Source organism: Pteronotus mesoamericanus, unplaced genomic scaffold (assembly GCF_021234165.1).
Source record: "Pteronotus mesoamericanus isolate MK-2021 breed Mesoamerican mustached bat unplaced genomic scaffold, CSHL_Meso_final contig_20, whole genome shotgun sequence".
In the NCBI taxonomy this organism is placed as follows: domain Eukaryota; kingdom Metazoa; phylum Chordata; class Mammalia; order Chiroptera; family Mormoopidae; genus Pteronotus; species Pteronotus mesoamericanus.
Genome location: NW_026555085.1, coordinates 81,558,161 through 81,570,375, shown reverse-complemented (window position 1 = coordinate 81,570,375; position 12,215 = coordinate 81,558,161). Strand labels below are relative to the sequence as shown.

Here is a 12,215-nt window from a genome sequence, read left to right as displayed (position 1 = left end):
ACCCCTGACACCAGATACTTCCTGGTGTCCCACAGCCAGAACCCAGTCCTGCTTCAGACCACTTCTCCAGGTTCTACAATGACCAAATCAGTCGTGATAAAGGTCCACCCCAAGAAACTTGCTCTAACCAACACACTACTGTCTTTGCTTAAACTACTCCTTTCACCGGTCAACACTGAAGTTAGCTGCTGGTTAAGGAGAGTAGGCTTTCATTTAGAAACCCGAGAGAGAACAAAAAGTAGCATGCCTCCAGTTATCTGGCAATGATTACAATTATTTTTTTCCTTTACTAACAGGGACCTCATTCTCCTTCCCCCACCCCTCACCGCTGCCACACACACAAAAACAGGCGATGAAAAACAAAAGCAAGTTTATTTGTTCATTTCTTGCATTTGAAGTACTCCTCGATGACATCCTTTGCCTGAGACTCTTTGCCATAGTCCTAAAAAAAAAAAAAGTGATGGGATTTTTTTACTAACATTTAGAAATTCCACCAAGTCATCACTAGTTATAGTGAAGCTTTAAAATTAGCTTATGCCTTAAGAAACTGGTTTGATTATTAAAATGTCTTGTAGCCATTTTCAGGGACCTTAAGGACTTCAATGTCTTTAAGGCTCGTAACATGGCCTTACTATTGCCAGTTCTCTCTAAATTTCTGCAGAAACACATTCAGGTAAGCAGATACTGACTGGCTTGAATTACGGCTTACTTTTGTGAAAGGCAGGAAACTTTAAAAATCTGTCAAAAATCACATTTTTCCTTTAAGGAAGATTTTGACTTAACATTTTAGATTCAATATCCCATTACCCAGCACAACCTTCATCCCAGAGATAAATACTGACTTACCTTCACCACCACACAACTGCAACCAACCACTTTACGGGGTTTTCCTTCTCTGTCGATCTTACAGAGGCCTACCCATTCCCCTAGTTTCTTATTGTCGTCTACCTATTGGGGGGAATTTAAAATATCACTGTATTAGTAGACATTAATGCTATGGTACCGACAAGACAAACCCAGAAGGCACTGTAGTCAGAAAGGGTGACATGGCAGTTTCCTCACAGCAGTTCAGTAGAGGGAGCCAGTTGTCATCATGCACAGCACCAAGGTAAAGCCTACAGGCATTATTTTGTTCCGTGTAGAACAAAATTAGCCTTTAATACTGAAACAGAAGAGTGGCTTCAATAACCACCTACAGCATAGCCAACATCAAGTTTATGTGATGTTTTTCGTACCTCCAGAAATAAATTTGACACTGTAAAATTTGCTGTGACAAAAAATCACTAGACAGGATTACTCCCGACACATTGGCCCAACTTTCACTGAGCTCAAGTTATCACTTAACAGCTCAGATAAATGAAGTACAATGCATAACATACCTTAATTAGGTTGATCTGGTGTTCAGCACAAAGGGCCTCCACCAACTTGACATACATAGGCTCATCACAGTTGGATGCAAGCACACAAAGGTGGGCTTGGCGCCTGAAATACAAAAACCCAACAATAAAAGCTAAAATTCAGGTTTATCTTCCCCACAACTGTACTTTATAAGGGAGTGGTCTTTGCACTGGCAACACGGGGAAAACACAAGCAGCACACAAGCAACCGCTTGTTTGATGAACCTGTCTCAGGTTACACATATTCATCTATAGAAGTTACAACTACCAAGTGTATGCAAGGGAACTAATTTACCATTCTGTGGCCTACAGATGACCAAGAGACGTATAAAAGAATGCTCAATGTCCCTAATCATCAAAGATGCAAATTAAAACCGCAAAATGTATCACCTCACATCTGTGAGAATAGCTATCATGTAGAAAAAAGGGAACCTCAGTGCACTGTTGGCGGGAATGCAGACTGGTGCAGCCACTGTGAAAAGCTGCATGGAGATACCTCAAAAAATTTAAAAAAGGGCCTGCCTCATGACCCTACAATACCACTTCTGAAAATTTTTCTGAAGAAATCTCAAAACACTAGTTCCAAAGTATTTATGCAACCTTATGGTCACTGCATTATTTACAACAGCCAAGGTCTGGAAGCAACCCAAGTGCCCCATAAGTAGATGTGTGGATTAAAAAAAAAATTGTGGCTCATTTAAACAATGGATTACTCCACAATTAAAAAGGAAATCTTACCCTTTGAGACAGCATGGGTGGACCTGGAGAGTAGTATATTAAGCAAAATAAGCCAGTCAAAGAAAGGTAGATACTGTATGATTTCACTTATACATAAAATCTAAAGAAAATAAAACAGACTCAAATACAAAAAACAGACTGACAACTCTGTGGGGAGGAGGGAGGTAGAGATTAGGGGAAAAAACCTCAGATGAAAGGGGGTGCGGGGGATAAATGGTGATAAGAGGTTTGACTAGAGGTGAACACACAACTCAATATACAGGTGATGTATTACAGAATTGTAGACCTGAAACCTATGAAATTTTACTAGTCAATATCTACCAAAGAAAGCCAATAAAATTAAAAACTAAAAAAATAAAAAGCCAAAACATACTCCTCTGCAAGCCCCTCTTACACAAAGAATGTTACATAAAACTACTAGCGTTGTTGCCTGTTACTGGCCCCAACATTAACATTGTGCAGCACCGCCAAGATACAAAAAGTACAGGGGATTTACACCAAAACCTGGGAATTACTTCCAACAAATGTTTCCACTGGATTCAACTGATTTAAATCTAGCTTAAAGTGTATTTCAATTCTCAAATAGTTACGTGTAGTTTTGCCAATGAAACCAGCCAGCCCAAAATCTGAAAAACTGGTTTACAAATTTCACTGACTTATCTGAAAGTCCAGAGGCTTCTGCAATGAACTTGAAATTCCATCAAGTTAACTTGAAGACTTAATTTTGCAATCTACTAAATGAGAGTTTCTATCTGTCCTGTAGATAATGTGAAATTAGCCCCACAACCTACAGATTTGTCAGACTTGTTGTTTCACTCATAAAAGGAGTGAAGGGGTATCCGACAATTTAAGTCATCATTCAAAACTGTAGTTTTACTTTATGAATCAAGTGCTCGTCCCTATTCCAAACAGAAACCCACAAACTTTAAGTGGGCTATGTAAATCTGAGATCTTGATACCTTTTCCTAGGTTTCCTGTAGAACGGATGCCATTCACAACTTTTGTGCTAACACCGTGAACTTCCACGCTTTCTTCCCTTGGCGGCAGTTTTGTTCCGGTTCCAACCCACAGTACTGAGATCGAAACACGTACTTGTCTAAGGCTTTGGCAGCTTCGCGAATTCCGCGTGCTAGGCCATCGTGGATGAGGGCGGTCTTCAGCACCTCTTGTAGAGCAGTATTTACGTCCATTACACCTCCAGCAGCAATGCTAAAATGCAACAAGTCAAACGATCAGTAAACTTCCCGCACACCATCTGACGCCTTGGACTCAGCAGTCATAGATTTGGTAAGCTTAAGGCGCCACGGATGACCCAAAGCCCGCGCTGCCGGCCCGCGACCTGCGCCTTTCCGCACCACAATCCCAGCCCTGGGCTCACCCTTCCTCGGCCATGGCGGTGGGTTATGGGTGGAGCCGAATCTTGAACGCACTGTGGTACAGAAAAAAGGACACTGGTTGACTAAAAGATTGTTTAGGCCCTAGTGGTCATCGCCAACCCCAGCAAAAAAGAAGGAAAAAAAAAAAACAACACCGAACCACGAGCAATAAGCACCACCCTCGCCTCCATGCACTTACCCCAAGCCTCCGCCTCCGCGCAGCTCCGCGGCGGCAGGGAAAGAGACTGTGAGCGCCCGCATGACGGTATTTAAAGGTTTCCCAGGACCCCTATGCGCATGTGCACTCCTTTCCTTGAAAGAGGTGTCTCTGATAATGCCGGGCCTCGAGACTTTGAGGGTGTCTGACAAGGATACTGCTGTTCTTTAAACTCTGCTCTGCCCGTCTCTGGGGCAAAAAAACAGGCACTAACACGGTCAGCCTCACACCGTTCTTCCCCGCCAGGGGCGTGGCTTGCGGAGGCCCTAAGAGCACGTTCTACGGAGCGCGAGAACGGCCAGGCAAAGCGCGCGTGGGCTTAGTTTTATAAGCTCCCTAAAACCCTCGCTCCGCTAGGACACCAGTTTTAACCCTCAGACATAATATTGTGATTCCTGTGGACCCCAGTAACTGGGCACAATCTGTGTTCGCTTTAAGTCACTCTGGATATCCATGAATGTGTGATTCTGTGGGTGATCATGAAAGACCACACGTTTTTACGACTTGTAAGCACAGTGCAAATTCTACTTTTCCTAACGACGGTTAGTAAAGTGGAAACCAGCCATGTGATTGTTTATGTTTCTCAATCTGCTTGGTCCTACCCAAAGTTCTTTTCCTTTTTTCAACCCTAAATTGTCCCCTTAATCCGTAATCACGCGCAAATAGGACTGAATAGGTCTATTTAAAACACCTACAATCTATCAGACACAAGAATACGGTCTGTTACTATAGAAAAGAAAACGTAGTCTGAGAAATCCGGTATTAATTTCGCCATCCAGGACTGGTTGCTGTTAGTGAACCCGACAACCCTAAATTCTGACTTGCCCCGGAAGCAACGTTGAATTTTGCAAAGATGGGTCATTCCCTCATCCACATTTTCAACGCAAATACATGAAATACAGACGAATTAAATCAGTATAGTCTCCCCATTACAGTTTTATCCTTTTGTTTTAACTTCCTCTCCAGACAAGTCGCCAAGCCAGTCAGTAATTGTTAAACGTTTGATAGGTGCCCACACTAGTTAATAAGTCAACAGCGAACAGTTAAATGTCAGACTGAGTTCCCTAAAGAAAACAAAAATCGGTAATGTGGTAAGAGTGCGAGGTAGAGCTAAGCAGAGTAGAGATATATTGGAATTTTAATACGTTGTTATAGTTAATTTAGTTTTTTTAACGCTTTCAAATTTTCGTTTTGAAAAATATTGAATCTGCTTCTTGCCATTCATAACTCATCTTAAAAAGGTGTCCACTTAATTAGTTTTTCAATGGTTAATTTAAAAAAAAAATGCTGCAGAGTTTATAAAAATGAGAAGATTTATTCCTAGTCCTCTCATGCTTGTGGTGAGATTAAGATTTAAACCAAATATTAGTAGAATATCTAAAGGACACAGGGGAGGCACAAAGTGGCATGGAGTTTGGAGAGAAGGAATGATGTGGAAAGGTAAGAGAAAGAACGACTTTAGACTTGTGGCAACCTTTGAAATGGGCTAAAATAAATAAATAAAAACAAAAATCTAAAAGGATTCCAGCAGGGGAGTGAAAGAAAAAGGCAGGGTATTCCAAGTGGAAGAGAGACAAAGGGCAGGAGCACTGATGCCTCCTTGACTTTTCTGGAAGTTATCTTAACACATCGGTATTTTTGAAAGAAAATGTGGTAAACAACGTGTCAACAAGTTTCCCATTATCTAAAGTTCATACAAATCAATATGCTAAGCATACAGTAGACTTCTCTCTCCAATCCACCCACCCCGAAAAAATATTAGGAAGGAGCTGTGGAATTTGGTAAAGACTCAGGAAACATAAGAAGCAATCATTGCCAAACAGCATATTTACATAGGGGAAAATGAAGAAGTACCTTTGAGCTTACTCTGTGGTTAGTTTCTGTATTCTAGCAGCTCTTAATCTATTTTACAGATTCAAGTATCATGAGTCTATACCTTGATATTTCATCTTGTAAATGCCTTTTCTATCAGTTGTAAACCTCCCTCTTTAGAACTGGAGCTACATGTAAAAAAAAAAAATCGTAGTTATGCTCTGGCCAATGTGGCTTAGTTGGTTGGAGCATGGTCCCGTAAACCAAGAGGTCATGGGTTAGATTTCCAGTCAGGACACATACCTACGTTGTGGGTTCAGTCCCTGTCAGGGCATTGTTTTCCTCCCCTCCTCCCTTCCCATCTCTCTAGAACCAATAATCATGACTTCAGGTGAGGATTAAAAAAAAAAAACAAAAAAACCCTAGCTGTATAATGAGTTCTTATCCCAGAAATGAAGTTAAAGGACACACTGGTGATTTGAGGGATTTTTTAATATAGATTCTCCTAGGTCATTTCTTTAAGGTTACCTGTTCCCAATTTTAGATGGAGCCCAAGGTGAAAGACTACTAAATAGAGGCTAATGGCTAGCATCATTCTAATACCTGCTGACTATAATACTTACATAATGTGCACAAATGCACATCTTAAACACATATAAAAATAAATACATTTTAAAGTTTATTTTAGAAACAATAAATAATAGTACATAAATTTGTTTAGCACTTTCTATGAAACAATGTGCTAAATTATTATCATATGTTTTCTGCCTTGAACATCATTGAGACCCTATGTAGTAGTGGTGGTATTAGCCACCTCTAACAGATAAACCAAGGCTTGGAGAGTTGCCCAAAGTCTCACAGCCAGTAAAGCTGGTATTTGAACCCAGTGGCTTTCAGAACTCATGCTTCTAACCTTTCAGCCATTGGATGATTGGAATGTGGGAGAGAAACCACTGAGAATTTAAGGAAAACTCTTTACATCTTATGGTTGTCAATAATACAACTGGTTCTACCTCACTGTACTAAAAAAAAAAAAAAAAAAGCATAAGTGGAGAAAGGGTACATTGTAGTGTTAGGCAGAAAAAGAGGAAGCAGTTGACATTGGGGTTTCTGTATCATCTAAATGTAGATGTTATATTAGTTTGCTGGGGCTGCCATAACAAAGTATCCCAAACTGAGTGGCTTAAACAATAGAGATTGATTGTCTCACAGTTCTAAAGGCAAGTAGTCTGTAATTAAGATGCCTGCATGGTTGCTCAAGAATGTTAAAAAAAATTCTCAATGAATGAATAGAAAAAACAGAAATGATAAAAGACGATCAAATGGGAATTTGAGAAATAAAATATAAAATATGAGAAACAAAAAATAACTGAAAGGCTAGCAATAGATTGGAGACCACACACACACAGAAAAGACAGTACACTTCAAGCTAGATAAATCTGAAATTATCCAACTTGAAGAACAGAGAGGAAAAAAACTGAAAAAATGAATAAAACTGCAACGATCTGTAGGACAAAATGAAAAGACCTAGCATATATGTAATTAAATATATAGTTCAAACATAATTGCAATTGGAATGCCAGAAAAAATGAGATATAAAAAATATTTGAAGAAATAGTATCCAAAAGCTTCCAAAATTTAATGAAACACGTAAACTTATAGATGCAAGAACTAAGTGAACCCCAAGAAGTATAAATACAAACACACACATAGCAAGGCACATTATAAGTGAAGTACTGAAAGCCAAAGTTGAAAAGAAAATTCTGAAAGCAGACAGAAAAACAAAACAAGTGCATAATTATAGTAGAACAATAATATAAAATTATACTGATTTCTGCTGAAATATGATAAGGGCCAAAGAACCATGTTTTGAAAGGACTGAAAAAATAGCAACTCTCTACTCATATTTGTATATCCAATAAAAAGATTGCTAAAAAATAAAGACATTCAGAGATAAACAAAAACTAACAATTCATCGCCAGAAGATCTACACTTGAAGAAATCTTACAGAAAGTTATTAACATTGAAGAAAAATGCTATCAAATATAAAATTGAGATCTTCTGGAAAAAATGAAAAACACTGGAAATGGTATATGTGTAAGTAAACTTAAAAAGCTTTTTTCTTAATTAAAAAATACATATGATCATTTAACGCAAAAATTATAGCATTTCATTATGGACTTTATATCACTTATAGATACACTGCATGTAAAAACTAAAGCATAAATGATTGGAAAGAAGTACTGGATAAGTGGACCCATACAATTACAAGCTTCTTATATTTTATATGAAGTGCTACAATATTAACTCTAACTAGACCAGAAAAGTTAGGACTGTGTATTATAATTCCCAAGCAACCACTAAATAATACTTCAGAGATATTCGCAGCAAATAAATTAAAACGGAATTCCAATTTTTCCCAATTAAACAAAAAAATAGATAAGAGAGAAGAAACAGATGAATTAAAAAAACAGGTGGGACAATGTAAAACAAATAATAAAATGGTAGACTTAAATCCAACAATGTCAACACTTACCTTAAATATAGACTATCTGATCAAATTAAAAAGCAGAAATTGTCAGAATGGAATATTAAAAATCCACTATAACAGGCACATTTTAAATATACAGACAGGTTGAGATTAAAGGCTTGGAAAAGATACACCATGCAACCAATAAACATAAAGGCTGCAGTGACTATATTAATATCAGATAAACTTTACTTCAAGAGTATTACTAGTGAGAGAGGTGTTTCACAGAAATAAATGAATAAATTCATCGGGGAGACATAACAATCATACACACACGGACATACGCACCCAGAATTAAATGAGACAATAAACAAATCCAAAATCATGGCTGGATATTGGAACATCCTTGTCTCAGCAATTGATAGAACAATGAGATAAAATAAATAAGGTCACAGAGGTATAAACAAAACTACCACTTTGACCTAGTTGTTTTCTAAAAAATACTATATCCAACAACTATAGAATATAATTATTTTCAACTGCACATGGTACTGTTCACAAAGGCATTTGCTAGGCCATAAGACAAGTTTCAATAAATTTTAAAAGATTAAAATCTTCCAGAATAGAAATCTTCCAAAATAGAATTAAATTAGAAATCAGTAATATAAATATATTGAGAAAATCCCCAAATAATTGGAAATTAGCAATATGCTTCTTATGGGTAAAAGAAAAAAAAATAAGGGAAATTAAGAAGTATTTCAAACCAAATGATAATTTGTGGGATATAGTTAAAGCAGTGTTTAGAAGGAAATTTAAAGGCTTAAGTGATAATATTAGAAAACAGGAAAGGGCTAAAATCAGTGGCATAAGCTTCCAAAACTTGAAAAATAAGAGCAAAGTAAATGAAAAGAAAATAGAAGAAAGATAGTTTCACGGGTGAATTCTACTAGACATTTAAGGGAAAGAACAATACCAATTTATACAGACTCACCAAAAAAAATACAGGAGGAGGGAAACCTTCTTATTTTATGAGTTCAAGATTACCCTGCTACCAAAATCTGAAAAGAGAAAAGAAAATTACAAATCAACATTACCCATAATCATAGGTAGAAAAATCCTTAACAAAATATTAGCAAATTGAACTCACATTATATAAAAATATGTCCTGACCAAGTTGAATTTATTCCCAGAATGCAAGGTTGTGCTAAAACATTAGTAAATTGATCAGTATAATTCATCATATCAACAGAATAAAGAAGAAAATACATTTTCAATAAATGCAGAAAAAAGTCATTGATAAAATCAATATAAATCATGTTAAAATCTCTCAACACTTTAAGAATAGAAGGGAATTTCATGAATTTGATAAAGTACATACATGAAAACCCATAGCTAACTTCATATGTAATGATAGAAGACCAAATATTTTCTAAGATTGGGAACAAAGCAAGAATCTCTATTCTCATCATTTCTATTTATTTTATTTGTCATCCTAGTCAGCACAATAAAGTGAAAGAAATAAAAGCAAATAATGCAGAAAGGAAGAAGTAAAATTAATAGATGGCATGATTGTACATGTAGAAAATATGAAAGAAACTATAAACCAACTTTTAGAACTAATAAAGGAATTTGCATGTTTGCAGGATACAAGATGAACATAAAATTATTTACTTTTATATAAAATCAGCAAAAGATTGAAAGTTTAAATGTAAAAATTTCTGCCGTGGCTGGTGTGGCTCAGTGTATTGAGTACCAGGCTGCAAAGGAGACTGGGACTGGTTAGAGTCCCAGTCAGGCCACAGGCCTGGGTTTCAGGCCAGGTCCCCAGCAGGGGGCGCGCGAGACGCAATCACACATTGATGTTCCTCTCCCGCTCTTTGTCCTTCCTTCCCCCCTCTCTAAAAATAAATAAATAAAATCTTTTTTAAAAATTTCATTTTGAGTAGCTCCTAAAACCAAGATATTTAGGAATAAATCTGATATAAATCAGGTAATATCTCTAAAATGAAAACTGTAAATCTTTTCTGAAAGAAATTAAAGAATATCTATATAAATGGAGAGAGAGAGATCCTGTTCATCGATTAAAAAACTCAATATTGAAAATATTGACTGGACATCAGTTCTTCCTCAGTTGCTCTACAGAGTCAACAAAATTGCCATAAGACACCAGCATATTATTTGATTAGAGAAACTGAGAAATTATCCCAGCATTCCTACAGAAATGCAAGGGATCCAGAATATTCAAACTGCTCTTGAAGAAGAACAAAGTTGGAGAATTTTCTCTACCTGGCCTATGTGATGAAAACAAGTGAGTGGAAGAAGTTGGTGCTAACTAAAATCCCTCTGGTGAGAGGGGCGACGTTCCAGCAGAGTGCGGACAAGGTTCTAATTGCTATGCCTTGTGCCTGACTCCACTGGCATCACATGCTGCAGACATATGCCCAGTGGTGGCGCATGGGTGTGTGTACTGGACCACTCTGGTGATGTGATTTTAGGCATGTAGCCCCTCAGTGGTGTGTATACTCCTCCTTATGATACTATGTGCTACCTGATAATCCATGATAAATTCCTTTTCTGCTTAAATTAGCAAAAGTTGTTTCTTTTGTTAACAATAGGGAACCGTGATACAAATACTAGGAAGGAAAATAAAGATGAAGGGACAAAGGGTGACTAAGGCTGTATTTTGGATAAAGAGAAAAGAATGAACTTCTCTGGAGGAAGTGGCATTTGAACACACCATATTATTCCATTTTAGTTTGTAAAAAAATAACAATGTTCAATAGGTGTATATATGCCTAGATGAGCAAAGAATAATATGACTAGATCATTGTGACAGGATGATAATAGCTTCCAAAGATATGTCCACATCCTAAACTCTGGAACTAAACTACCTTATATGGGAAAAGGATCCATGCAAATGTGATTAAGTTAGAGATCTTGAGAAGACATCATTTTGGATTTTGGCTCAGTGGAACTAATATTGAACTTCTGGCCTATGGGACTGTGTTATTTTAAGCTACCAACTTTGTGGAAAATTGTTACAGCAGCCACGGAAAACTAATACAATAATATATTCAACTGTAACCCTCATCATCTGGAGAGAGGGAGGGGGGAGAGGTTAGAATGTGGAGAAAGATAGGAATATGACTATATATATATATATATATATTTCACAATACCCTTTATGTAAATTAAAAATAGATGGACACAAAACAAGAATATAAATTTCATGAAAATATATACAAGAAAAAAGGTCTGTATTAAACATGCAAGAAGAAGGGGAATGGCAATGCAGACAGAAGGAATAGATGACAGCAGAAATGAAAAATTCAGTTAAATGTTTGGAAGATGAAGTTTGAGAAACTTGCTATAATATGGAGCAAAAAGAGAAAGAGGTAAAAAGTACAAGAGAAAAAAAGTAATAAATAAGAGGACCAGTCTAGGAGACTCAATATCTGTACAAAACAAACAGTCCAGAATGAGAAAACAAAAAAGAGAATGTAAACATCAGAGAAATAATTCAAGGTAATCCTCCTGTATGGTTTGATATTAGCTTGGAGAGAGAAGATAGAATAAAATGAGACTGGAGAAGTGTACACGGTTAAATCATAAAGATTGTGGAAGTTCACTTTAAGTAAGGAAGCTTTGCCAGAGCGAATCCTATTTAGAATGGCTGTAAAGGCCCTCTTGACCTACCCAGGAATTTTACATAATATTCACGACCCAAGGTAACATCACTGACTAGGGCAGCCATCCTGGACTCATTTAGCCAAAGTAAACAGTTCTTCCAATATATTACTGAACTCATTGCATTAGAATAAATTATTAATTGGTGTCTATTTTATCTCCTTGAAGGAGGAATGCTGTTTGAGGGCAGAAGCCAGAGTGGGGCTCATTCATCTTTCAAGCCACAATGGTGGTAACTCAACAGTCTTTTGTTTTAACTTGGACCCAGATCAAGAATTTCTCAGTTCATAAACTTCAACCCTTCCCAAGCAGCAAGTAAGGTAAAGATAAAGTGATACCTTTATTTTCGTGCCAGAAAGTTGAGAGTGAGTGTAAGGAAACAGCCATCACATTCAAGTACCAAGCACTCCACACACCTTACCACCAGCGCCCACAGCCAGCCTACAGGACAGGCATTACAATCCCGAGTGTGCAGATGGAGAAATGACCTTGCCAGCTAAAGTCACAAACAGCTAGTA

The 12,215-nt window shown here is 37.2% G+C and overlaps 1 protein-coding gene and 3 non-coding genes across 4 annotated transcripts; all 4 read right to left on the bottom strand.

The window, feature by feature from the left end:
• Positions 1 to 353: 353 nt before the first annotated feature.
• Positions 354 to 3,858, bottom strand: RPS12 (ribosomal protein S12). Its single transcript, XM_054569989.1, has 6 exons — positions 3,711 to 3,858; positions 3,514 to 3,564; positions 3,228 to 3,344; positions 1,380 to 1,482; positions 847 to 948; positions 354 to 442 (listed from the first exon to the last, which is right to left on the bottom strand). The coding sequence occupies exons 2-6, from the start codon at positions 3,525 to 3,527 to the stop codon at positions 380 to 382; spliced, it is 399 nt and encodes a 132-aa protein (XP_054425964.1). The 5' UTR covers positions 3,528 to 3,564; positions 3,711 to 3,858; the 3' UTR covers positions 354 to 379.
• LOC129068042 (small nucleolar RNA SNORA33) lies at positions 568 to 695 on the bottom strand. The gene has a single exon (XR_008528859.1). It is a non-coding gene; the product is annotated as a small nucleolar RNA SNORA33 (small nucleolar RNA).
• Positions 1,026 to 1,102, bottom strand: LOC129068052 (small nucleolar RNA SNORD100). Its single transcript, XR_008528867.1, has one exon. It is a non-coding gene; the product is annotated as a small nucleolar RNA SNORD100 (small nucleolar RNA).
• LOC129068010 (small nucleolar RNA SNORD101) lies at positions 2,929 to 3,000 on the bottom strand. The gene has a single exon (XR_008528830.1). It is a non-coding gene; the product is annotated as a small nucleolar RNA SNORD101 (small nucleolar RNA).
• Positions 3,859 to 12,215: the final 8,357 nt, after the last annotated feature.